This window comes from Elaeis guineensis, chromosome 8 (genome assembly GCF_000442705.2).
Source record: "Elaeis guineensis isolate ETL-2024a chromosome 8, EG11, whole genome shotgun sequence".
Lineage (NCBI taxonomy): Eukaryota > Viridiplantae > Streptophyta > Magnoliopsida > Arecales > Arecaceae > Elaeis > Elaeis guineensis.
In genome coordinates, this window is record NC_026000.2 from 131878162 (window position 1) to 131903984 (window position 25823).

Genomic DNA, 25823 nt, shown 5'->3' on the forward strand with positions numbered 1-25823 from the left:
AGAAAGGTATGTACTGACTCTACCATCCAGTTCTGAGGGTTTTTTAATCCACGAACATACTTTTTCAAAATTGTGTTATTATTTAATAAATAATAACTGAATAATATGCAATATTAATTATTTTTCTATTGAAAGTTTGAGCTTAATCCAAGCAAACAAGGTAGAAAAAGATGAAGCATGGTTTGTCTGCCAATCCAGTAAGCCCATCTTGCAAAATCTCAAGTCAAGCACAAGTTATTCAAAAACAGCCTCTCCACTTTGGCACACCTACGGCATACCATGAGTGGGCAGGATCCCCTTTTTGCAGTACTCCCCCACCGAAGTTGCATCTCAAGAGAAATCTTGGTGGCAAGATAGCAATTAGAGTATTGAAAGCACCTAGGGCACCCTTAAGACTTGTAGTTCATGTGAGAAAAGTGAGATGTGGTAACAAGAAATTATTAATGAGATTTAGGTTTCAGGCCCACACAAAGCTTTTGGCAAAGCGCAGTCTTAGCAAAATATCACCATAGCAAGATAAGAATTTCAGCTAAACTCAGACTGAATCATTTACTTCCACACACCCCCTTCCCGAAAATAAATAAATCAATAAACTAAAGAGCAACTTATAAATAGAAAGAAAGCATCTCCAAAACTAAATAACCTCTTCTAATAACAAGAGCATTAACTTTTAGCTAGTTCTGGCATATAAATTGGAAAAGGAAATGACCGGTCAAAGAAAACAAAAATAAAACATAACAAAAATGAGAATGATTCAATTTCCTGTTTTGGATCTTTACCTTTATTACAGAATATGAATTAAGTGCCACCAAATCATATGCTAAATATCTTCTCTTCAGTCCTGTATCAGGTAGTGTGTCGATAATCATTTCCCCATCAATCAAAGTCAGGTTATGAAAACCCTTGCACATGATAATAAAAGCAGGTTACAATGTGCATACAAGTCAGAATAAGCATGCTACTAAAAGGTACAGCATAACTTATCCTAGAATCAACATTTTGTACATACTAACCTCATTCACATTCTTCAGAGGAAAACGCATTTGAACCCTTCGAAAGCAAAAATTTCGGTCAATTAAGTAACAGCCATGTGTGGTAATAAGCATCATATACCGGGTCCCATCAGCTTTCCACGTAGCATAATAATACCGCTGTCTTAATAATTGCAGATTGTCCCTGCAAAGATAACGTCGATTAAGTATGAAATGAAAATAAAGATCATGATTAAGCATAAGACCAAATTTAATATATTGAGTATTTTATATTAATGTGTTCATTGTTCCATCTGATGTGGATGCCTCTTGGATCAATAAGCAGTAAAGACATCAGATGAACAGCAGGAATTTGAAAGAATTTATACAAATTCAGCTTAATCATCTGTCTTGAGAAGTTTTCACCTGTTGGAATCTCACAGGTGATTTAGAAGCCTAGTCTCCAACCGTGCAGCAATGAGTTTTAGGTGAGAAAATGTTTAGGGTTTTCAGAAATCTGCAAAGTCTATTTTGAATTCATAAAGGGATGAGACATTTGACATGTCATGTTTCTTATAAATGAGTAAACAAATTCAAATTTACTCACCATCCAAACTTAAGAAGGGAGATAATCTGCTCCAAGTGAAGATAACAAAGGCAATAATAAACCACAAAGCAAGCACAAAACTTAAAGAAAAAAGAGAAGAAAAAAGGTTGGACACTCTAATCAAGACTTAAGAAAATTCAGGACCTTCTGAACAGAAATATAATGAACCAACATTTGACTCGCAGGTAGATGGTACTTCACAGGAAACCAGAACTAAACTCAATCATAAAAGACCTTCTGTTTCGCTCAAAGTAAACTGCACCCCCACCCCCCCAGGAGGAGGGGGAACAAAAAAAGGGAGAAGAAGAAGAAAGAAAGAGTCCCATGCAACAACTCCTCTGTGCTTGCCTTTATACCCCATATTACCTTCCTGGATGGTGACTACTGCAATGGGCAAAATGTGGTTGAACTGAGGCATCATTTCTTTATTTCTCTTGAGCAAAATGGACAGAAAATAAGATGTTGGCTTTAAATCGTCCAGTGTTAAGAATCACATTTGCAAACCCGTTTTACAATATCATGAGTTTTTCCAGTCAGTCAAAGAATCCTAGGCTATTTCCCATCAGGGAATTATAAGTGAAAAACACTTCTAAGTCATTTCGTCATAGTTTGCTGTCCACCAAAGCACTCTACCTCATGCACAACCTCACCACCCAATGGCCTGTACCATGCATCCATGCCCTCTCCAACAGCTCCCACCACCAGCAGCCTTCACCTCCTACAATTCACATGCCTTCTCATCATCCACCAGCCTCCGGCCTATGCACCATCATCATCACCATGCAGCCATATCCGGTCCTTTTCCCCCAATACTCTGCAAACCTCCCCAATTTACATTAGTTTTTCTATTTTTCACATAATATTTATTTCTCCATATGTATTCCATTTTAACATCCATAATTTGATTGGTTGACACTTGACCCAATAGTTGAACTGCAAACCTGGTGACCTGGCCAAAAGCCCTACCTCAGGTCAATGTCTGACCCAAGTCTAATAACATTCACCTGAAAAACTCCGTCTCCAAAACATAAAATCATAAAAGATACCACATGCAATTTAGATGGAGCTTCCAAATGAAGTCTCTAAAAACATATTTAAAAATATATCAGGGGAAACGAAATACGTAAGAAAACAAGATTGTTTATGCCTAGTTAAAGCAGCTACTCTAGCTTAGAAAATAACTATTTATCCTTTAAATCTTTATCACTTACAACTATGGTTCATCATCTCAATACTGGACCCCATAACAATACCATGTTGGTACAATGTTGATATGCCTGATACATGTTCCGAATTTGCATATTGATACACGGTACACCCCTCGTATTCAATACCGATACAGTACGGTAAGCCTAGCACGGACTGGAATGGACCAGTATGGCATACCAATGGTCACAACAATATTCAATTTGAACTCTCTTATGTACTCAGTCTGAAAACTTACTACTTGTATTGTCTACTAGATTTTTTATAAAATTATTTATGGTCCTTCGATAAAGGATAACAAGTCATATGATTTTTCAAAACTAAGATGAATTTATTATTGTCCCTAGATAAAGGATAACAAGTCTTATGATTTTTCAAAACTAAGTATGATCTCCAATTTATCAACTAATTTACCATAGCCTGTGCTTTTATTGGTAATCTAATGATCGAGCAATTTTTTTTCGACTGCAAACCTAAATAGCTGATTTTCAAAATAGGAGTTTTAACAACCCTTGGCACCTAATACACACAGGCTGCAACAAAATAAGCCGCAACAATGAATCATATACATGCAAATTAAGATGGCCTCTTGCATAAACATTAAGTTGGAAAGGATCCAAGTCGAGGAAAAGATCAGAAGATGCCCAAGGTCTCAGAGGTGATGCCTTCACAGCGAAACCAATTACATTGGTTTTAGCAAGGTTTTGGAAAGTTCATGAGAATCATAAACCAGAATACAAAGATACAAACTGAGAATAGAACAAAGTATCGACTTTAAAATGACTACAGAAAGGATTATATGGTCCTCAAAATCACATAAACCACAATTACTCTTGGCTATGTATTCAATATCAGTAAGAGGAATTTTGATTTGAAAAAAGAAATAGACCTGTTGAGAGAAACAGGGTGTGATCCTGGAAATTGTGCATTCCCCCTTACCTAAAGACCAACAAAAACAAGAACTGTATAAGAGATAATCCATCAAGATCAATAATAAAATGCAAACTCCTAGAAAAATTAAATTTTTATGCACCGGTTAAAATTGTGAAATAAAAATACTTAAACCATATTGTAAAAAACACTTAATATTGCATAACATTGCATTAAATTTCATAACTAGAACTAGCTTCTAAGTGAATGAGCAAACAGCAAATTATGTGTGTATCATAATGTCAAAGTCAAAGCTAGCATTTGCAACAGTTACAAGTTAAGAATTTACAAAACAATTGGGGGGAAATTGGAGAAGAGAGATGGTGTTTAACAAATACTGCAAACACCTTGATCAAGGTTTGTGATCTCGATATTGGACCCCATACTAGTACGATGTTGATAGTGTCAATACAACCGATATACGGATCAGTTCAGCAATACTGAGACTCGATACACCCCCCATATGGAGTCTTGGTTTGGTACCAATACAATATACTATGGCTGGTATGGAATGATACACACTGGTATAGCAAACCTTTCTTGAAGGAAAAGATGAGAATGAAAAAGCTCAGAATAATCCCAGAAAATATTCACAAAAAGTCTCAAACTATTCTAAAAAATTAACAATAAAAATCCAAAAAATATATACTTTCTTAAAAAACTGTAGATGAAAACTTCAAAAACCTTGTAACATTATTCAAAGATTCAGATTTCAGACAGTTATCTCACTATGGTATGTTAAATGGGGAACACGATATACAAATATAGCAACTTCAACTGGACAATTAATTAAGAAAGTGTAGTCTTGGGAACGTAGAAGAGAGGTAAGAGATTCCATACTGAAGGCGTTAAATCAAGTAACTGGTAACAAATCAGACGCAGAGAGTCTTGCTGGTCATACGGTATTGCATCCCCCAAAACATCATCATTTGTTATAATTTTGTTTTCCATATGCTCCTGCCAGTATCATAAGATTCCCAAAGTCAAACAACTTACTCAAGATAACTGATAATAATTAGAGCTGCAAGTAGATAAATGTTAAAACAAGCCAGAGAATCAGGATAAAAGAAATGGAGCTCATCACAATTGACATTAGGGATCACACCTGATTAAGAAGTGCTTAAGCAAGAAAGAGAGAAGACAGTGAAGAATTAAACAGGATAGAATATAAGAAAAAAAGAAGTAAAAAGAAGCCTGCAGCCACTACTAATCCCGAAATAAATTCATGTACTGATTTTCCAGCAACATACATATCTCTTTTAATAGCCTAACCACCTTCCAAAATAATTAAAAGAACATATGACTAAATCACACCCAGCTAATTCTAGTCCGATCCTTCTCTTGGCACCCTGTCAGGACTCCTAGAACATAAAATAGCCAAATCATTTCAATTTTAGGAAGACCAACATGTTGTTTTAGTTCCTCCAAGTTTGACTCCTACTAGGACCCTTAAAACTAATTAAATTGGCACCCATTGACACAAAAGACCACTAAAATAATCCATGACGATCAGCAAAATAAATCCTATCACAACCTGAAAATATTAAAGCAGGCATCAATTTTTTATAAGGTACGGCATTTTATTCTAGATTCTGGTCTAAATTAAGGAAGATAAGAACAAATAAGACAAAGTATTACTTTCAATAGTATCTGAAGCAAAAGAAAATTAGCATAAAAGAACACACACTTCAAATAGAAGAAACTAATCAGCAATCAGAAAAGTTGCTCAAACATTACTAAACGCTATTCCATCCCCTTTCTTTTACTTCAAAATTGCAATAACTGATTTAAGCACATTAACAAGTTGTAACAGCCAATTTAAGCACATTAACCCATGTCACATTTCTACTTTGGCAATCTCTAATTTCATTCACATCATAGGCACACCTTCATCATTACAAAGCATGTAGATCAGATTATCGAATCAGGAAGTCATAAAGAGATTTTGTTATCGCGTCATAAATTTAGCACTATTAAAATATCAAACTTTAAGATGGCTATCATAGTTAATTTGCTTCCAATAAATGATATGATTCACAATAGATCTGGTGTGATCCTGTGCCACAGGAATCAGGGAGTTGTGACAAAAATTTAGAAGTTAGAGCCTAATAAATACAGGCAAAAAGGAAGGGGACAAATTAATAAGACAATTAACTTTGCATGGAACACTCACATATGAAAGAGTTGCAGTATCACCATCATCATCATCATCATCCTGCACAGCTTCACCATTCAGATCAAGATCAGAAGACCTTTTCCACTCTGGAGTGCTAGGGCAGAACAAATTTTCAGGACTTTCATGGTAAAACTTATAAAGCGATTCAATATAATCCTGCTTATATATCCCTGGAGGACGTGCTTGAGCAAAAATATGTAATGCCTGGCCAGTAGAAAATCAAACATGGTGTTGATGAAAAACAAGAAGCTAACAAAAGGTAAACCAAGAGCAAGGTTTGGAATATACAAACACAGCATACATCAGAGACATGCAACAGCTGTGAGCGCATGAGAAAATGGACAATCATAAACCCTGTACGATTATGCCCATGAGTACAGTGAACAAGAATATACTTCTTTGAATGCTTTTGGCGGGAGATAAACTGCATAACCTGAAATGAAAGCATCATGGAAAAATTACATAACCATGTACCAACTTCTTCCAAATAAGATCTTCAAGAGAAAATTTAGAAGAATTAGAGAACATATATAAGCTGTAAAAAAGAAGCAATTATAGTATGATCCAAGACATAACAAAATTTAAGAGAACAAAAGGAGTGACAATTTGGACGTACACGGCTAAGGAATACACATCCAAGAACTGAAAAACATACATCCATACTAAATTTAGGTAAAGAATTACAGTTTCTGTTCATAAGCCTTGATACTTGTTGAATTTAATTATATCATCCAAATCAAACAACCATTTAGCATGAACCATGAAACCTGTGTGTATATCCAAAATCTTAAAGCCGGTCAACATTCAAAAACCATCACTTAAAACCTTCAAGGAAAACCCTTCATTAAACCAAGACTTCGTGGGGAGAAACTAAGGCATTGAGATCTCTGATAATGATGTTGAAGTTGGCTGTTGGCACTAAGAGCTGCTGCCTACGTCTGAGTTGATCTTTCTCCATTACTTTTGCTTGACAGCTTCAGTCAGTAGATATATGGGTCGTGGATCTCTTACCAATTATCATAGATCTTGGTTATGGGCACTTCAGATCTTGAGATGCGTTGCTTTATTAGCCAAAGTCTATAGTCGGTTATTAGGTTTTCTCTGGCCTTTCTTCTTACTAAAATAACTGGTTAAACTCCATTTTCCCAAGACCGATGTTCCATCAGAAGCATTTAGCAGGTTTTCATGAACAGATCCCAGCATCTGCATATGCAACATACCATTTGGCCTTTTTTGCAAATTTATGATTTTATTGTGCAAACTTATTCTGTTTCCATTGCATTATTTACTTTTTAATGCAAGGTTTATAATTCATGAAACTTCCAGATAATTTCAATGGTTATTTAATTGGATTAAAAGCTCTTTAACCAGTCCTCAAAAAGATGCTCAATAAATATCCAACCTTTTCGATCTTGCTCTTTTAAGATATATGAGTGGCAAGGCTCTTATCATCTATCCTGGTTAAGGGCAGATGTCTTGCTTTTATATAGTTTCTTAACGAGTTCTGTTAGGTCATTCTTCTTTCTTCCAATACTTGGTTTTTCTTCTATTTCTTGGGTAAATTATCTCACAGGACCGATATTGGGCAGTCAGCAGTTCTGGAGGTTTTCATGGACAAGTCTCATTGTCTGAAAAGATAAACAAATAAAACCATTTGATCATTGTGCAAATCTTAAGATTTTTAATTTAGGCCTATTTAGGTTTAACTGGATAATTTATTCCCAAATAATGCAAGGCTTTAGTTCGTGAAATTACCAAAAAATACATCGGGCATTTGATTGGATTAAAAGCTCTGTAATGATTATTAAATAACATCCAGCTGATGTGGTCTCACTCTTTTATGAACAGATATTTGTAAGGACTTGTTAGGAAACATAAGGAGTTGCAAGGAGGCTGGGGGAATTTGTATATCATTCTGCAAAAACTACAAAGATAGCCTAAACAAATTCAAATTCAGCAATTCATTGAGATTTTCCATCTAATTTTGATAATCTTGTGTATTTGTTATTGACACATCAGAACACACGAATCAAGTATATGGAAAACGTGTTTAAATCTCTCTTGTGATCTGCCATAATACAGTACCTCCAATGCTAGAGACTCAAGACTGTACATTGCACCAACACTCGCTGAATTTTATTCACTAAGCATTGAATGGAAGGACTTCCAGAGTTTCTACAGTGCTATTTGCTACACATTCTTCAAAGATGAATATGGTGTGGCTCCAGCAAATCAGGATTTGAACATTGGGAAGGTCAAAGCCCTAAAAAAAAAAAGAAAAGCTTTCTTGTCTTCGGAACCTTGGCATATCTGTGGAAGTCGTGTTTCATTAGCATTCATTGGCATATTTTTTTTTTTTTGGCAGCTTGTTTGCTTATTCTTAACAAGAACTAGATTGGAGATATCATTTGTTGGAACATTTGCTACTATAATACTAAGACGCTGGGAGCAATTTAGTTTTCATTGAACACTCACTAAACATATATTTTAGTGATCCTCTATCTCAATAGGTTACCAACTGTTTAATGTTTCTTTAAGAAAAAACTTCACTGAGGTCTTTGTTCTTACTTGCACAACATCTGCAGAGCATAATTGAGAAGGGTTGATAATCATAAATTGAATTTGGAAAATCCAGACCAAGTGACATTGACTAGATCAAGTGACCGGATCCTAAAATAAATACAACTCCAAATTTGAGTTGATTAACTAAATCTATCACATATTAATTTTTAACCAATATCCCAGTAAAGTCATGAATACATTTGATCAAAAAAAAAACTGATTGTATTTTAATAAAGTGTTGATCGAATTCAATAGTAACCAAGTCAGGCCCAATTAATATAAAATACAAAAATATTATATATAAAACAACATAAATCTATAGCTGATCTGCCCCGTGACCACCAATATATCATCTCTCCTGGAACCCCATTTCATCCCAGATCCCCTTCACCTCCACTCTACACCCACCACCTGAAACCTGACAGCTTCTACCACCACATGTAATGCCACTGCTCAAGGGTAAGAGGGACCAAGTTCCAACAAGGAACCATCCCCCCATCTCTATCTCGCCACCCTAACCTCATATCCTTCATCACCACCCTTCCCATGCTTCCCATCAATATTTCTACGCACTTCCCCCACTCTCATTCCCACCAATTCCTCCTCCACTCTTTTACACCCTAATCCAACCTCCATACTCCACTTTCCCTGGCTATCCTCTTCCACCCTCTTTTAACCTCCCTCCACCCCAACCATGCCTCAATGCTAATGCCTTCAGCAACAACCGCATCATATGCTCTTCTGGACCATCAACATGTTTCTTCCACCCATAGCTTATCCAAAAGTCACGGATTGAAATTGAATGAAAGATTCAATTGCCAGCGAAATATGTTCAATGATGCATAAAATAAGCACACTAGACAACAGGGAAGTTTCCTCAATAAAGGATCAGATGAAAATTACTATCGAACTAACCCCAATCAGGTCTTCCTGTAGGCCCTACACAAACAAGATAGGCTAAATAGGAACCAAATATCCAATTAAATCCATGACAAACACAAGCAGCTTAACACAACACATTATTCACCTTGTGCACCAGCATTCGTCGAACTGTCCCTAACCAAGCAGTTCATGGCATTCCGAACTGTACCGGTGGCAAATCGAAATGGTTCGGCCGAGCAAATCGGAACACCAAACGAGAGAGGGAAAGAGAAAGAGAGAGAGAGAGAGGAAGGGAGGAAAAGAGGAGACGCTGCCGTTGGAGGGCCGTAGAGGCCTCCACGGCTCGGTATAGCTCGATAGGACATTTAATCGAGAGAGATAGGAGAGAGGGGAGCAACGATACCAAAGAGAGGCGCAACCGACGGAGAGACCGCCGTGACCACCGGAAGGCGGAAAATGCGTGGATGAAGCCGTGGCCGCAAAACAGGGACGAGTGCCCCTATTCAGTTCATTTTTTTAAATGACAATGAATAGTGAAGTGAAGCCGACAAATCCATTGCTAGCTTCACTGTTTCAGAAATTTTTTTAAAAAAAGAGAGAGAAACAGTAAAACCGGCAATGGGTGTGCCGACTTCACTACGGTCAAGATTTTTTTAAAAAATCCATGAAATAGAGGCGATCGCCTTTGTTTCACGCCCATGGCGTTGCAGGCCGCAATTGCGCCATCTAGAGGCCACGACAGCCAACCGAAGGCCCTCCGACGACCTCTCCACCGGCTTCCCCTCCTTTTCTTTTCCTCCTCACTTCTCTCTCTCTCTCTCGATCGAGATTTGACGGAGAAAGCAAAGGCCTTAACGGCCCTCCAAGTGTGCTTACGGCCTGCCTGTGGCTACTGTCGGCATCTCTTCCAGCCATTGTCGGCAAGCTGGCATACTAGTCGGTACGAGTCCATATTGGACCAGACTGGCATGAATCTTGCTGTGCACAAATCTAAATAAAATTTACTAATATAATCGCAAACTAAAATAATAAAAAACTAGATCCCTTCCAAATCCTAATCTGGTACCTTTTTTGCCTTGTTGCACTCCCCAAAAAATCTTAGTCTAGGCTAGAGAAAGTGAGGGAAGGGTAACGACCCATTCATACAAATGCCCAACCATCTTGAACAACTTGTTTATATTTGACACTGATTGAAAATATTTTGCATTAATCTTTTCTTTTTCTGACTTTTTCTATTGAGAATTGAAGACTAGATCCAGATCCATAATAGAGCACAACAATGATTAAAAACATAATTCTACATCATAGTAAAGATGCCCCTATAATTCAACATCACGAATGTTGAGAGTTGAGACAATGCCAACATTCAAATAGCATTTTACATGATGATTTTGTAATGGCAAATTACTTGAATGCCGTACATGATAAACAGCAATCTGAAGAAATATCTAAGATGGAAAATGATGTTAGATGCCTATGAAATAGTTAAAACCATGTTCATTTGCACATATGTCTAGACATGTATAAAGCAATCAAAATCAGAATCTGTTAAAAAAAAATAGTTTTATCTTGATGTGCTCGTTGATTATATAACACTATAAAAAGTCTCAATTTTTAAAAATCTTTCACACTTTGAGTCCAATAATATCACTATCCTTCAAGTATTCTTAATCAAAGTTCACCATCTCGATACTGGATCCCGTAATGATTTCATCCTATTATCGTGTTGGTACATGATGCAATATGGACCGGCAAAATGAGTGTTGGTACAATATGAGACCGCATACCGGTATGATATAGCATCAGCCAGTATGGGAACCATGCTTTTAATCTTAAATTACCCTTATTTGAAATTTATAACATTTACACTATCCTATCCAAAAAAAAAGCCTTTTTGAAAAGTTATCTTTAAAATTAAAATTAAAAAAAAAAAACTTTCCATCTCCAAGCACAATTGCTCTTCACACATTACAGTCTCCCACTGCCACGAGTTCCACATCCCAATTTCTCGAAAATCTTGAATACCATAGCCTACTCCAAGTCAAACACCATTCTTCTTTATCCAATATCCCAATTTCACTGCTATCTCACCCCTTCCTTCTATGGTGCTCTAAAACATAGGCATGTACAAAATTTTATTTAATTTTACTTATTTTTACAAGCACATAAATTAATTTTATTTCAATAAATAACAATTTTTGGCTAGGTTTAGGTTTCCATGTAAATGAAAACCAAATGGCCATTATATCACACAACGCATTTAAATTCTCTTAAGTATGCTTTGGTTTGGACAGCTTGATGCACTTCAAGCACCAGATATGAGATTCTACAAAGAGAATGTTAAAACCAAGGACCGTCGAACTGGAACTGGACCCCACGCTGGCCGACCGACAGTATGGTTCGATATGGATCTATACCAATCCGTGCTGAACCGAACCAACAAGGCAAAGAAGGAGAGAGAGAGAAGAAAGAGAGGGAGGGAGAGAAGGAGAGGGAGCGGAAAAGAGAGCCTCTGGCCGCCGCCGAAGGCCATCCGAGCTCTTGTTGAGCTCGATAAGGACGAAGGGAGGGAAGGATAGAGAGGAGATGCTTATTGGGTCACCGAAGGCCCTCTGAGGCCTCTAGATGGATGGCAACACCGCTGCAACGTCTTCGATGGCCAACGAGCCAACACTGAGGGACGCTGAAGGCGGCCAAGGCTGAAGGATTGAAATAGGGGTTCGCCTCTGTTTCCGACTTCAACAAAAATTATATAAAATAAAATAAACTACCGTGAAGTTGGTAATTGCATTACCGACTTCACTCGATAAAAGGCCAAAAAAAAAAGTGAAACAGGGGTGAACCCCTATTTCAAACTGGAAGGCAAAGGCCCTCCTCCAGGCTCGGCTGCCCTTAGCATCCTTCGAAGCTGGCTCGCCAGCCGTCAGAGACGGCGTCGCGGCGATGTCGCCATCCACCCAAAGGCCTCTGAGGATCTCTGATGATCCGATAAGCATCTTCCCCTCTCTCCTTCCCTCCCTCCGCCCTTACCAAGCTCGACAAGAGCTCGAACAGCCTCCAACTGTCGTCTCTCTTCCTCTCCCTCTCCTTCTCTCCCCCCTCTCTCTTCCTCTCTTTCTTCTCCCTCCCTCCAAGATGGCCACTGTGCCGTTTTGTACGCTGCAACTGGACTGGTATCCCATCGGTATGGTTTAACACAATCTAAACCGTCCAGTTCGAGACAATTCGGAGAATGATGGTCTAAACTATATGTTGCTCAAAAATTGAGCGGCACAAGGAATGATAGTAAGAAAAGGAATTGGAAGCACAATTCCGAAAATAAGATCAGCACTATAATTTCACAGACCACAAAAGCAACCAGCAAGCAACCATCATCTGGCTTCGAAGCAATGAATGTATCAATACAAGCAACCAAGCAATATCCATTATCTTGAAGGTTTAGTGGTAACCATATTTATCATCGTGAGCCACTTGACCTTCCAGCTTAATATGACTGATTGGTAATTAATCGCATGAGTAAGAGAAAAAAGAAATAATCTTTTACATAGACTTATAAGTTTGTGTTCTCAGTTTTGAAATCAATAAAAGCCTCGAAAGTCAAAACACTTTGGTCATTACATAATCCAATAATCATCTTAAGCATGTTATGGTAGCACGCAGATCACCAACTCACCAATAACTGGTTGCTACTTAAATTGATGGGATAAAAATAAAGAAACGTATTATCTAACCATAATACAAGACATAAGATGATATTGTATGTCACAGAATCTGAAAAGTTGTCAATTATTCTACCTAAACTGATAACAAAGATTAAATAATAACACAACATGATTTTTTTTTTTTGTTTTTTTTGTTGGGGGGGGGGGGGGGGGGAGAGTGGGGAGTGGGTTTCAGGATAGTACAGTAAATTACCTCATAAACAAATGTGTTTACCGATTCATTATCTGGTACAGCATCACGTCCCTTACATGTAATCTAAAATAGTAAGAGGAGATCAAATTGTATAAGATCTGACAGTTACATATATGATGCCGACGACGACGACAACAACAACAATTAAAAAAAAAAATTAAAACAAAGGACATTTTCTTACCTTAACATGCTTTATTCCTTGCTTTGTCCATTCTGATGGTGAATAATAGCGAGTAGTATTTGTCAAATCAATCACCAATCCAAGCTGGACAAAGAACCAGAAATGAATTAAAATAGAAGTATCATAGACAGATTTCAGAAGAAAAAAAAAAAAAGAGCATTAGGTATCAATCAGGATGGCATCATAATAGTATTCAACCATAAATTGCAACTCATAATGCTGCAACATATTCAGAAATATTGAATGGTGTTCCAAAGATTGTCAAGGATATCTCAATGGATGGTGCTTAAAAATGTATGCACATTTACTTAATTTAGTCCAAAAAGATGATCCATCATAGTTGGAAATTTAAGTTCTCTGGTATAAAAAAACATGTTTCCCCTTATAGCATCTTCGGAACGTCAATGCTTTGTGCAGTTCCACCGTTTGATTTTTTACATGTAATTCTCAAACCAAAACATTTTTGAAACTGATCCAGGACTGGTAGCAGTTTCAACTTTTGAGCCCAACTTGGGAACAAATTTATTGCATGTGTGAGCCATGCATGCCAAAGGTTATGCTGCTTCTTCTCTCTTTTTCTTTTTTCTTTTTCACAGGGGGGTGTATTTTTCAGGGAGCATTTTTCTGAATGTCAGGATCCATCCAAGCTAACTAGATTTTAATATCTTAGCCTTCTATCTATTCTAAAATCCATTGTTGTAATTAAAGAAGACTAGATGTGAGGCATGCAATGCATGTGGATGGACATGGCTACCTTTTTGTTTATCTAGAAAAATATAGATTAGAGAGATGGTTGAGATTCTACTACTTCCAAACTTGTGCAAGGATTTGGGAGATTTAAGTAGCAGGCATTTTTAAGAATACCTAGTGAGCTTCCATGTTGACACCCAAAGAAAAAGATAAGTTAAAAGATATCAGGCCTCCACTTTGAGATTCTAAGAAAGAAATTGGTTGAGAGATTCAGTAGCATTAGGACTCTAAGAAAGGGATTACAATAAAAGAGAGTGCATTTTCTTTCTCACATGCTTATCACATGAGGAAATCATGGAGCGTGCAACAAACATATATATGGATATCAACATAAAAAAGATGACTAAGCCAGATTAGGTACAATGAGGGATGAGGGAGTGCCCCAACCTAATGTAGACATAGACAAGACCCACAAGATAAATCCTACAAAAAATAAAACTACTATTGATTTAAAATTTAAAAATGTTAGAAGAATCTAAAGGGTCCTAATACAACATGTATTTTATAAATACTTCAAGAAAATAAAGCCATCTCTTTAGTGTTGCTAGCACCCTAACTTTAACAAAGTTTAGAGTGTACCAAGCCAAAAAAAGAATTAGTACCTACCAATGAAAGCAATACTTGAGACCAAAGTTCGCCGACTCGAAACTAGACCCCATGCTGGCCGGCCACCAGTACAATTTACGCCCTTGAAACAAGGGCAGGTCGCCCCTATGTCCATGGGGTTAATTTACACCGTTCAGAGACCCCAACGGCCCCCACACCATCTTCCCCTCTATCCTCATCTCTCCCTCCCCCCTCTCTCTCTCTATTCTCCTCTTTCGGAGGACCTCGGAGCTTGGAGGCTGCAGAGGCCCTTGCTCCGGGGTCCTCCGCGGCCCTTCAAGGACCTCCACGACTCTCCGACATCCTCGATGGGCCACCATCGATGTCTCCCTCCCCTTCCCTCTCCCTATCTTCCTCTCTTTCCTTCTCCCTCGCTTTATTTTCGTCCGTGTTCTGAATCAAACATCTGAAATGCACCAATAGGCCATCGATATGGTTGGACGTGGTTTGGCATTCCATGCTTGAGACCTACGACCAAGCTACGTCCAGCCAAGTATAGCTTGAACCAGCCCAATATCCTTTTAGGCAAGGTTTTAAATCCCGTGGGATGGAACTGTCCTGATTTTCCCATAGAATGGGATGCACCGTCGTCCCATCCCATCCCAACACTTGGCATAGGAGATATCCCAAGATGTCCTGATCAGGACGTTGGAATATTGGTGGGACGGCCCTATCCTGACACATGGGATAGTACCTCGTCTCAGTGTCCCGTGGGACGTCCCGTCGAGATTTGAAACCTTTCTTTTAGGTTGAGATTTTCAACCCAAACCCAAACCACTAGCCAACCAAGATAGATCAGATCAGGTCCATAAAGAAAATATATTAACAGGGATGGTAATTTATAACCCAAGCCACCAACCCAACCCTCAATCAACCCGATACAATGAGGTTTAAGTTTACCAAGCCTGGGTTATCAATAGGTGACCATACTTAACCTATTTATTAAATATGTCAAGCTTAAGTTTAAAGTCTTAACCTATTTGACTTGTTTCAACCTGTTTAAATTGGGTTGATCGACACAATTGCAACCTAGCCCATTTAGGACTTGTTTAACCTGTCTAAACCATATTTATGATCCATTTAGCCCAATTAAACTATTCAAGAACTTAAGACTGTCGATAATCAGAATTGCTTAAGGAGAAGTCTCCTAAGCACCTTGTGTTTATACATGAGGTTACATAGTTACAATAGGAAACGAATCAATTATAATAGAAAACAAATCAATAACAAATATCTCCTACTCTAGATATAGAAATAAATTATAATCCCTGATTTGCAAACAAATCAAGAAATATAGGGATATCAATCAACACTCCCCCTCAAGTTGGTGCGTATATGTCATATGCATCAAGCTTATTACATATGTTACCCTCGGACTCCAAAGTGATTTGGTGAAAATATCTGCAAGTTGATCGTTAGAATTCAAAAACGAGGTAGTAATTTCTCCAGAGATGATCTTTTCTCGGATGAAATGGCAATCAATCTCTATATGTTTAGTCCGCTCATGGAAGACTGAATTGGAAGCAATGTGCAAGGCTGCTTGATTATCACAAATGAGTTTCATAGAGCCTACCTTGCAAAACTTCAATTTTTGAAACAGTTGTCTCAATCATATAAGTTCACACGTAGTAAGGGCCATAGCTCGATATTCTGCTTCTGATCTGGCAACCACATTCTACTTTTTGCTTTTCCATAAGATGAGATTGCCCTCAATAAGAAAATAGTACCCAGAAGTCAATCTTCTATCACTAGGGGATCCTGCCCAATCTGCATCTATATATGCAATAATGTTTGTGTGGCCTCTATTTTCATAAATTAACCCTTTTCTGGGAGAACCCTTAATATATCTCAAGATCTGAACTACTGCATCCCAAAGACTGTCACAAGGAGAGTTAAGAAACTGACTTACAATACTAACAGCGAAAAATATGTCTAGTCTGGTCATGGTGAGATAATTTAATTTTTCCACCAATCTTCGATACCTGCCTGAGTCTAAATAGGGCTCCCCTTGATCTGGTAGAAATTTCACATTTGGATCCATAGGAGTATCGATTGATTTACAATCTAGCATCCCAGTCTCTTCCAGAATGTCAAGGGCATACTTCTTTTGAGAGATGGCAATGCCTGTTTTTGATTGAGTACTTCAATCCCAAGACCGCAACTGGCCCAAGTCCTTAGTTTGGAAGTGTTGAAACAAATGCTACTTTAGGCCTTTGATACCATCATGATTATCACCTATAATGACAATATCATCTACGTAGATCACAAGGTAGATGCATAGATTAGAGAACAAATGTTTATAAAACACAGAGTGATCTGTCTCACTATGGACCATGCTAAATTGCTGTATGACTAAATCTTCCAAACCATGCCCAGAGAGACCGTTTAAGGTCAATATAATGATTTATATAATCTACAAACAAGACTCGTCTTCCTCTGAGCAACAAACCCAGGTGGTTGCTATAAACTTCCTCCTCCAAGTCATCATGTAGAAAGGTATTTTTGATGTCCAGCTGATACAAAGACCAATGGTTCATGACAGCCATTGATAAGAAGAGCCAGACAAACGCCATCTTAGCAATAGGGGAGAATGTGTCTCCATAATCAAGATCAAAGATCTGAGTATAGCCCTTAGCCACAAGACATGCTTTCAAACGATCCATTTATCCATCAGGGCCCACTTTAATAATAAAAATCCATCGACAACCAACTGTAGATTTTCCAGGAGGGAAAGGAACAAGAGTCTATGTGTTGTTATTGGATTCCAAGGCTGCCATCTCATCAATCATCGCCTGACGCCATCCTGGATAGGAAAGTGCTTTCTGGATAGTTTTAGGAATAAAAACGGAAGACAAGACAGAAACAAAGACATAATGGGAAGAAAATAAACGATGATAGCTCAAAAAATTATAAATAGAATGAAAATTACGGTTAAAGCGTATAGCCTTACGGAGAGCTACAGCCAGTCAGTGGAATGCTCAAGTAGGCCAGGGGTAGGTGGAGATGCTGGAGCAGAAAATGAATCACCTGAATCTTGAGTGGGAACGGTCTCCGAAATCTCAGGTTGTGGTCGACGCTGATAAGTGATAAGTGGACGTGGTGAGGAATGTATCGGCAGAACAAACGAAGTGGGAGGTTCGGGCACATATGAAGCTGGAGAAACAAAGACCGATAAACCAAGATAGAAAATCAGTAAGAGCTAAGAGATGGATTCAGATTCCATCGGTGAGCTGAAATAAGATGTATTCTCAAAGAAGATGACATCTGCAGACATGTAAAATCGATGTGTGAAAGGAGAATAGCACCGATATCCCTTCTGAATCCGAAAGTAATCAAGAAAAATGCATTTAATAGCACGGACAGACAGTTTATCAAGACCTGAAGAAAGATCATACACACAACAAATAGAACCAAAAATACAAGGGGGAACAATGCAAAGAGGATCCTTAGGAAATAAAAGAGAATGAGGTACTTGATTATTTAGAACAGATGATGGCATTCGATTTATCAAATTCGATTTATCAAGTAACCAGCGGTGAGGACAGCATCATCCCAAAACTTTAAGGATGCATTAGCATGTAACAAAAGAATACGAGTTGTTTCAATAATATGACGATGTTTTCTTTTTGCTATGCCATTTTGCTGTGGAGTATATGAGCAGGTGGACTGATGAATCATGCCACGAGATGCCCTGAAAGAATTGAAGGAAGCAGAAAAATACTCTTTTGTATTATCACTATGCAAAATGCGAATAGGATGCCCAACCTGAGTTTAAATTTCATTGCATAAGTTTTGAAAAATAATAAACAATTCTGAACGATCATTCATTAAAAATATCCAAGTACATCTTAAAAAATCATCAATGAAAGTAAAAAATACCTATATACTAAGATAGAACTGACACGACTAGGACCCCAAACATCAGAATGAACAATGTCAAAAGGAGACTCTGCTCGATTATTTATCTTGCTTGGAAAGAACGTCCGAATGTGTTTTCCAAACTGACACGACTCACACTCTAAAGACTGCAAATGAGAGATCATCTTTCTCAACTTATTTAGACTCGAATGACCCAGACGACGGTGAAAAAGACTAGGAGTCTCCATGACAGCACATATGGTAGAGGATGGAGGCTAGAGATAATAAAATCCCTGTGATTCAGATTCTACACCAATTGTCTGCACTCTGATTCTGTATAAGAAAAGAATCAGCAGTAAAGGTTATAGAGCAGTCAAGAGTGCAAGTAAATTGACTAATAGATATTAAATTAAAGGGGCAACTTGATATAAAAAGAACAAAATTTAAGAATAAAAAAGAGAGAGATGTAGCTTGACCAATGCCAGTGACTTTAGCATTAGAGCCATTGACAAGGATGATGTAATGTGATGTTCTGGGAGATGACAATTTTGAGAAAAGGAAAAGATTACCAGCTATGTGATCAGAAGCATCAAAATCCAAAATTCAAGATCCACCAGACGAAAAATGAGAGAAGTAAACCGTAGAATTATCAGTATAGACTACAGTAGCTGAAGATGAAGCTTGTTGGGCTGCTTTAAACTGAAGATACTCCTTGTATTCACTGTTTGATAAAACATTCTGGTTGTCACTCTCAATATCCGGTGTCTGAGATTGTATCACATTAGCTAATTTCTCTGAAAAACTATGCAAAGAATAGCACCGATCTCGAGTATAACCCAAGCGATTACAAAAGAAACATTGAGGGCAATTACCAGATCCACGACCACCTCTACCACCACCACGACCACGGCCTCGGCCTCCACGGTCAGCCGTATTAGAGACAAAGATTGAAAATTCTGAGACTGTTTGAAAACCAACTCCAGATGCTGCCTCCGGAGAAGGAACTCGCAGCAAACGATCAATGAGATCCTCCACCATAAAAATATTAGGATTTGTCAGGACTTGATTCCAAACAAAGTCAAAATCTTTATAAAGATCGTGGAGAACGAACACCATATACATGTTGTCAAGCTTGTCCAGCATCTTCTGAAGGTTATCACTGGTTAGTATCAACTTGATTTCTTGAATGGTGGATTGAGCTTTGTTTAGATATGAGGGTAGGTCGTGATCCATCATTTTGAATGTTGCCAGGTTATAGACAGAATCATACAGACATTGTATATCATTGGAATAGACGCTCCAAGCTTTCTTCCATATGTCATAGCATGTTTTATATGAGCAGAAGTGCACTAACAGCATTGGATCAATGGACTGCCATAACAAGGACACCAACTAATAATCAGCCTTCTTCCACTGGTCTCTCTCATCAGCATCGATATCTTCTGCCCTCTTGGTTAGATGCTCGGAGAGTCCTTGGACCTAAAAACCATACATCAACAGCAGCATACCAATTCAGAAAATTTTTACCATTGAGTTTCTCTGACATTATGGCAGGAGTGCCAGAGAAAGTGAAGGAAGCAAGGCCCTTCTTCGAGTTTGATGCGGAAGCTGTGAGAGAATGATTTTGCTGATCAGATCTGACGACAAGATGATGACCAAAAACAGAGGCAGAAGGGCGAAAACTAAAACAGGGGCAGAAACGTAAGGAGGGGATAGAGATAGTGTTGCCAGGGCTTGCCGGAAAGATACACAGCAAGGAGATCCGACTGAACATCAAGATAAGACTTAAAAGACTTGCATTGAAGCATGCGTACCTAAAAAAATTATTTTTTATTGTAATTTATAAAACTCCAATTTGCCTTTTAAAACTTGGATATAAAGAATGGTAGGCAAGGTCTTTCTTTTCTCTGTTCAGCCCATGATATCTCTCTTTCAATAAACATCCCCACCTAGCAACCCACCATTGCATGGTTTCCACAAAATACTTGGCACAACATTTTTCATTGTACTTGTTTTGCTGGCCCTCTCCCATGGCATAAAGCACTTTGCAAAAAGAATCTTATAAGTTATAATCCTGTGCGGGAAGTCAAGATGTGTAGGCTCAACAAACCTAAGTACATTAAAAAATTGGGAAAGCAAAAACAATCTTATAATCCTCCTGGTTGCCAAAAATTGACTAGATAAACATAAAAGTTATATAGACAGCATTTTTCCACTAATATGGCATACTTACTTCCCGCCCCGCTCTTCTCTGTTTATTAATCACTTGTCTTGAAGAATATCTTTTGCCAGGCACCACAGACTCGTTATATGTCTCATCTAGAGGAACTTTAGAAGGAATAATATAGCCTATGCACTGACCATATGCAGGGCAATCCAACCAACCTGTAATATCAACATGAATGAAATCTTGTCAAACAACATGCACTAACAGGTCCTGCACACATGTGCATATAAGCAATGGAGTAACCTTCTAATCAATAAGAAAGCAATGGATGAATAAACTAAAAAAAGGGGTCTCCCAATGCATAAGGCTCCTGCTATTTCAGGGTTTGGGGAGGATATATGCAGCCTTACCCCCAAGTGTGGAGAGGCTGTTTCCATGATTGGATGATATAAACTCCAAATATTTTAAAAAAAAAAGAGTGAATAAGCATCAAGACTAAAATGAAATGACAAAAGGAAAGTAAGCATCCAGTAAACAAAATCCAGAAAGGAACAATATGCAGTTCAAAAATAGTATGAAAAGTGGAAGCTAGGAGGAAGAGAAACATCTTAATAAAAAAAAATCAGATAAAACAAATAAATCAAATTTCATAAATTTATTGCCCAAAATAAATGCAAACATTCTAGAACCTCTGAGTTCCAAAAGCTTTTTGCAATCAAAAGCCATGACAAGCAAGGCCAAAAATTTTTCAACATTCAAATTTGCAGGAGATAATCATCTCATGGTAAAGTTGTTCTCTGATGCTTCATTGCCCTAGTTTGCTCAACAATTCAACTACATGCAGAAGTCGTATGTGAGATTTAAAAAGAAGACTTCACAAAAAAAAAAATTATAGCTGAAGCATGTGTCCACAATATTTCAGGTTAGCATTTTAGTTTTAAAGCATGTTTTAGGTCAACCATGGGCCAAAGTATTTAAATGATTAGTTAGTTCAGTTTCAGACTTGTTGCAATGGAAATAAGAACAAAATAAAAGAAAAATAAAAGAAAAATAAGGAAAAATTTTAATGGGAAAAACAAATGGTTTCAGATAGCTCAAGTGAACTCCAGTGATTGGCCAAGACTATCATGCAAGCCTACCACTCAGCTGTCAGCATTATTGTTCCAAAAATAATATTTTAGAACATCCCAACATGAATATGCTGAATAATCTGTATGAGTACTCATGCAACTAATATAGCACTTATTCCTTAAAAATCTTTTCTAAACTTGATACAAGTTGCTTTTCTTTATACAGTCTAATATTTCTTCACTTGCATCCATGTGCTGTTCATTTAAAAAAATGCAAAAAATAATCCTTGTTATGCAGGCATCCATGATCTATATCCATTGGCATGATAGAACATATGAAAGTGTATCCATGTGTACATATGAATAAATATCGATATGCATATAAATTTGCATCCATATATATAATACATGAATCATATCCATATGCATATATGAAAATATTGTGCACATTTACACATCTAGAATAATGCATATATACAATGACCCAAAAGGCAACCTCCTAGGCATTTACAGGTTCCAATCAACCAGGTTTCAGTTTTTTTTTCCCCCTTTTTTTAGGCACTTGTCTCTGGGTTTTCCTTTAAGGAAAAAAATCTGCAATAAGTCTCAACTTTTTAAAGAAATTCTAGCTTAAAGTGTCTCATTGTGCATCAGTTCTTTGTATCATGTTTATTAACATAATTTGGCATCAGATTCATGAATCATTGGTTCTACAATCCACATCTAAGTTACACACAATGTTTGAGCTGACAGCCAGATTGAAAATTCTGAAGGCACTTTATATGTTTCTCCATGGTTATAGTCTTTGCAAGGACATACTAATATACCATTCATTTACGTGCTACTCACTTACTTGTCTTCCTGGAAAACAGTATTGGATTTGATGTTCAAATCAAATTTTGTTCCCCTTGAACCAATTCATCAATTTTGCTAGAATCAAATTTCCTATCCCTAACTTCCAGAAGGGAATAGAACTTGTCTTCTGCACCATCATCAATTCACCACAAAGAACATGAATATACATAATAAGCATCTAGTCTTCTTTATTCCTTTGGTTGTATTTGTATCAAATAAATGAACAGCAGCTATAATAATTGCGATTACCATGTCCTATGAATTCCTTCAAGGTCAAGATGATAGTATAAACAAAAAGCAAGAAATACTAGTGTAGATCCAACATTAAGAAATTATAAGGATGGAATGCATACCTTGGGGGACTTCCTTAACTCTTCCATAGGATCTACCACCTCTATTTTGAGGGAAGAAATCATTTCTCATTGGTTGTGAAAACCGCTTTGCACCTTCATCTTGGTTCTCTCTTTTCAACCTACGCTTCCTTTCTTCTCGTTCCTATCGAGACAAAGCAGAAAGAAATGTATACAGTCACACATATAACAATGTAAGTATTGCAAGAAGTCTACCACCAGTACAACCAAAAACCAACATTACTAAAAAGCACCATAAGACAAATTACAATGACAAGAAAAGTAAAATGAGATGAACTTAGAAATGATGAGGCAATAGTTGCTTGCAATATTCTAAAAGGTTAAGATATAACCAGGAATACAAGAGTTAATAAAACACATGAGAATATATGCTTGATGATAAAGACATCCAAGACTGCATCAGAAATAAGCCCTTTCTCTTAAAAGGATCGCCAACCTAATGACATGCTATAGATGATGTACCCATGTGACCAGTTATCTTGCATAACAAGCATTACATACCCTGCGCATGGTTGCAACAGCAGACTCCACATGCTCTTCATGTATGATTTCACCCTCAGCCTGCTCTTCATAAGGCTCGTCATCCTCTTCAGGTAAAGGAGATGCATTTAAGTCCATGGAGAGGATCATTCAACATCCACCAGTTCATAAACCTTGTGGTTCCCAAGTGAATTCACAGCTGAAAACAAACAATATATTTCAACAAAAAACTTTAAAACAAATTAGACAACTAAGAATTAACAAAAAAAAATACTGAATACAATACTAACGGTACGATCATTAAGGTGTACAAATAAAAAAACAACAGCATAAAACAAGCAAGGTAATGACAAGCATTAATGCAAAAGAAGTAATCACATATCCATAGTACAACAAGAATCCATCATCAAAACTCTCAACAAGAGTGGGCTGCAGTGGAATATCAAAGTATAAAAGGTTATTGACGAACATCTAAAAAAAAAGAACTAATTTCATCAGTTCTAAATATAAAACAAGAGATTGGTTGTCAAAGGCATGCGGACCACAAAAGTTCTAGTGATTAGGATAATTGTCAAATTCATAGTACTTCAATTTAAGAGATGAAAAGGCTGATTGCTGAGTTTAAGTGATTGAACATTCACTACCTTTTATTATTGTTGCACTCTCGTTGATTTCCCCCTGTCACACACATTTTCCAGATGGTGCACTTCTTATTATAAACTATTAAAAAAAAAAAAAAAGATTATCCTAGTAATGTGGCAATGAGACAATGGAAACTTTATGCCATTAATTTCCTAATTATATAGGATCAGAAATTTGTATAATCCCTAACACAGAACAAAAAGATAATAATAAATCAGAGTAGCCGATAAAGGTGTTGCAAGTGAAGACTGCAAGTAACCGGAGAATTAAAGATGAAATTTACTCCTCATATCAAATAGGTTAAGTTGGTCGTGACAATGCAAAGACTTTTCTATAAATACAGAAGGTAGCTTCAAAAAAATCTGAAAAGTTTGGGACTTTTTCGAGAACCGGAAGAAGAACAAAGAATCACTTTTGACATTTCAAGAGTGCAAGCTGATTCCCGCTAGAGGTCCAATACAAAAATACTCCAATGGAGTACTTACCTATCATCAAAGGAAACATCAGACATCAAGCTTTCAAGAAAGCAGAAGAACTGCACGAGATAATCATATTAATTCCCACTTGTCTCACACGTAACCAAAAATAAGAGTCCAGAATCGTTTTTGAATTTTCGCCAATTCTCTAAAGATTCAAGACGAGCAAATGGATAGTAATTCTCTTGCATGTTTCAAGACAAGATCACGGAAAAAGCAGAAGCGAAAGAAGAGAACAAGATGTCCTTTTTTGGCTGCAGCCGAGCGATGGCAGTACCCGTTACCGCAACGGCCGCTTACGGTTAGCTCCTATCAGCTGCAAAAAATCTAAAGGGGAAACAAAGAACAGGAACAGAGGGCGAAGATGATAAAAATATAACTAGGAAGACCTACCGGCCACCGCGTGCATCCGCCGGCGGCTGCGGCTGCCGTCGAGTGCTACCGCCCTCCGGTTCGCTCCTTTCCTTTCTTTTTCTCGTTCCCTTCTTTCCCCTTCTTCTCGCTTTACCTCGCTCTCAAGATTTGGGGACTAGGGCACACGGACAGAAGAAGTTGGGTCGGGGACACGGGCGTGGGAGGCATTAAATAGACCGTGTGCCCGACTCGCATGGTCCTGCGCCAGGTCCACATTTTATACCTACCCCCACCCGTTGTCGACTCGCCTGAACCGGGCCGGACGGTCCGGTCATGGCTGTGGAAATATGAAGATGGAACTTCGGAAGATTAAAGTCTCTCACGCGTCCACTGCGAAAGATCCAGCTGAAATGTGTACTCTCTGGCACTATACATTATTATCTGTTTCTTCTTCTAGAATAATATGTATCTTGAGATAAAAATTTAAAGCATCTACTACCGTATGATATAAGTTCTCTTTTTTCCTATCTTATTATCATATTTATTTTATTATATAAAATTTGTATTTTCTTTACACAAATACAATGTTTATACCCAATAATTAATTAACCATTGAGCAACTACATTAAATGGTCAAAATATTAGGCCAGTTAAGATTTGGTTAATTATTTCTGCTGCAGCATTAGGAATGCTTATACTTGGCATGTTATTAATCAACAAGAGGCTGTACACAGACAGTTTTCCAATAAATTTAATTTCCAAAG

General features: G+C 37.5%; 1 protein-coding gene across 7 annotated transcripts in view; it reads right to left on the minus strand.

Annotated features, from left to right (window-relative positions):
* The window catches only part of LOC105049618 (uncharacterized), a 47231-nt gene extending 21900 nt beyond the window's left edge, over window positions 1–25331 (minus strand). For 3 of the 7 annotated variants that reach the window (XM_010929338.3, XM_010929334.3, XM_029265951.2), the window contains exons 1-13: window positions 25099–25331; window positions 23609–23786; window positions 23090–23231; window positions 20878–21029; window positions 17814–17939; window positions 13431–13514; window positions 13250–13312; window positions 6192–6323; window positions 5888–6094; window positions 4555–4671; window positions 3674–3723; window positions 1014–1176; window positions 780–902 (exon numbers count right to left, since the gene is read on the minus strand). In XM_010929338.3, coding sequence (XP_010927640.1) covers window positions 780–902; window positions 1014–1176; window positions 3674–3723; window positions 4555–4671; window positions 5888–6094; window positions 6192–6323; window positions 13250–13312; window positions 13431–13514; window positions 17814–17939; window positions 20878–21029; window positions 23090–23231; window positions 23609–23737 — 1488 coding nt within the window. In that variant the 5' untranslated portion in view covers window positions 23738–23786; window positions 25099–25331. Of the gene's footprint in view, window positions 1–779; window positions 903–1013; window positions 1177–3673; window positions 3724–4554; window positions 4672–5887; window positions 6095–6191; window positions 6324–13249; window positions 13313–13430; window positions 13515–17813; window positions 17940–20877; window positions 21030–23089; window positions 23232–23608; window positions 23787–24231; window positions 24308–24714; window positions 24765–25098 lie in introns of all 7 variants that reach the window. The other 4 variants (XM_010929336.4, XM_010929335.4, XM_073262289.1 and 1 more) reach the window with 4 other exon arrangements.
* Window positions 25332–25823: the final 492 nt, after the last annotated feature.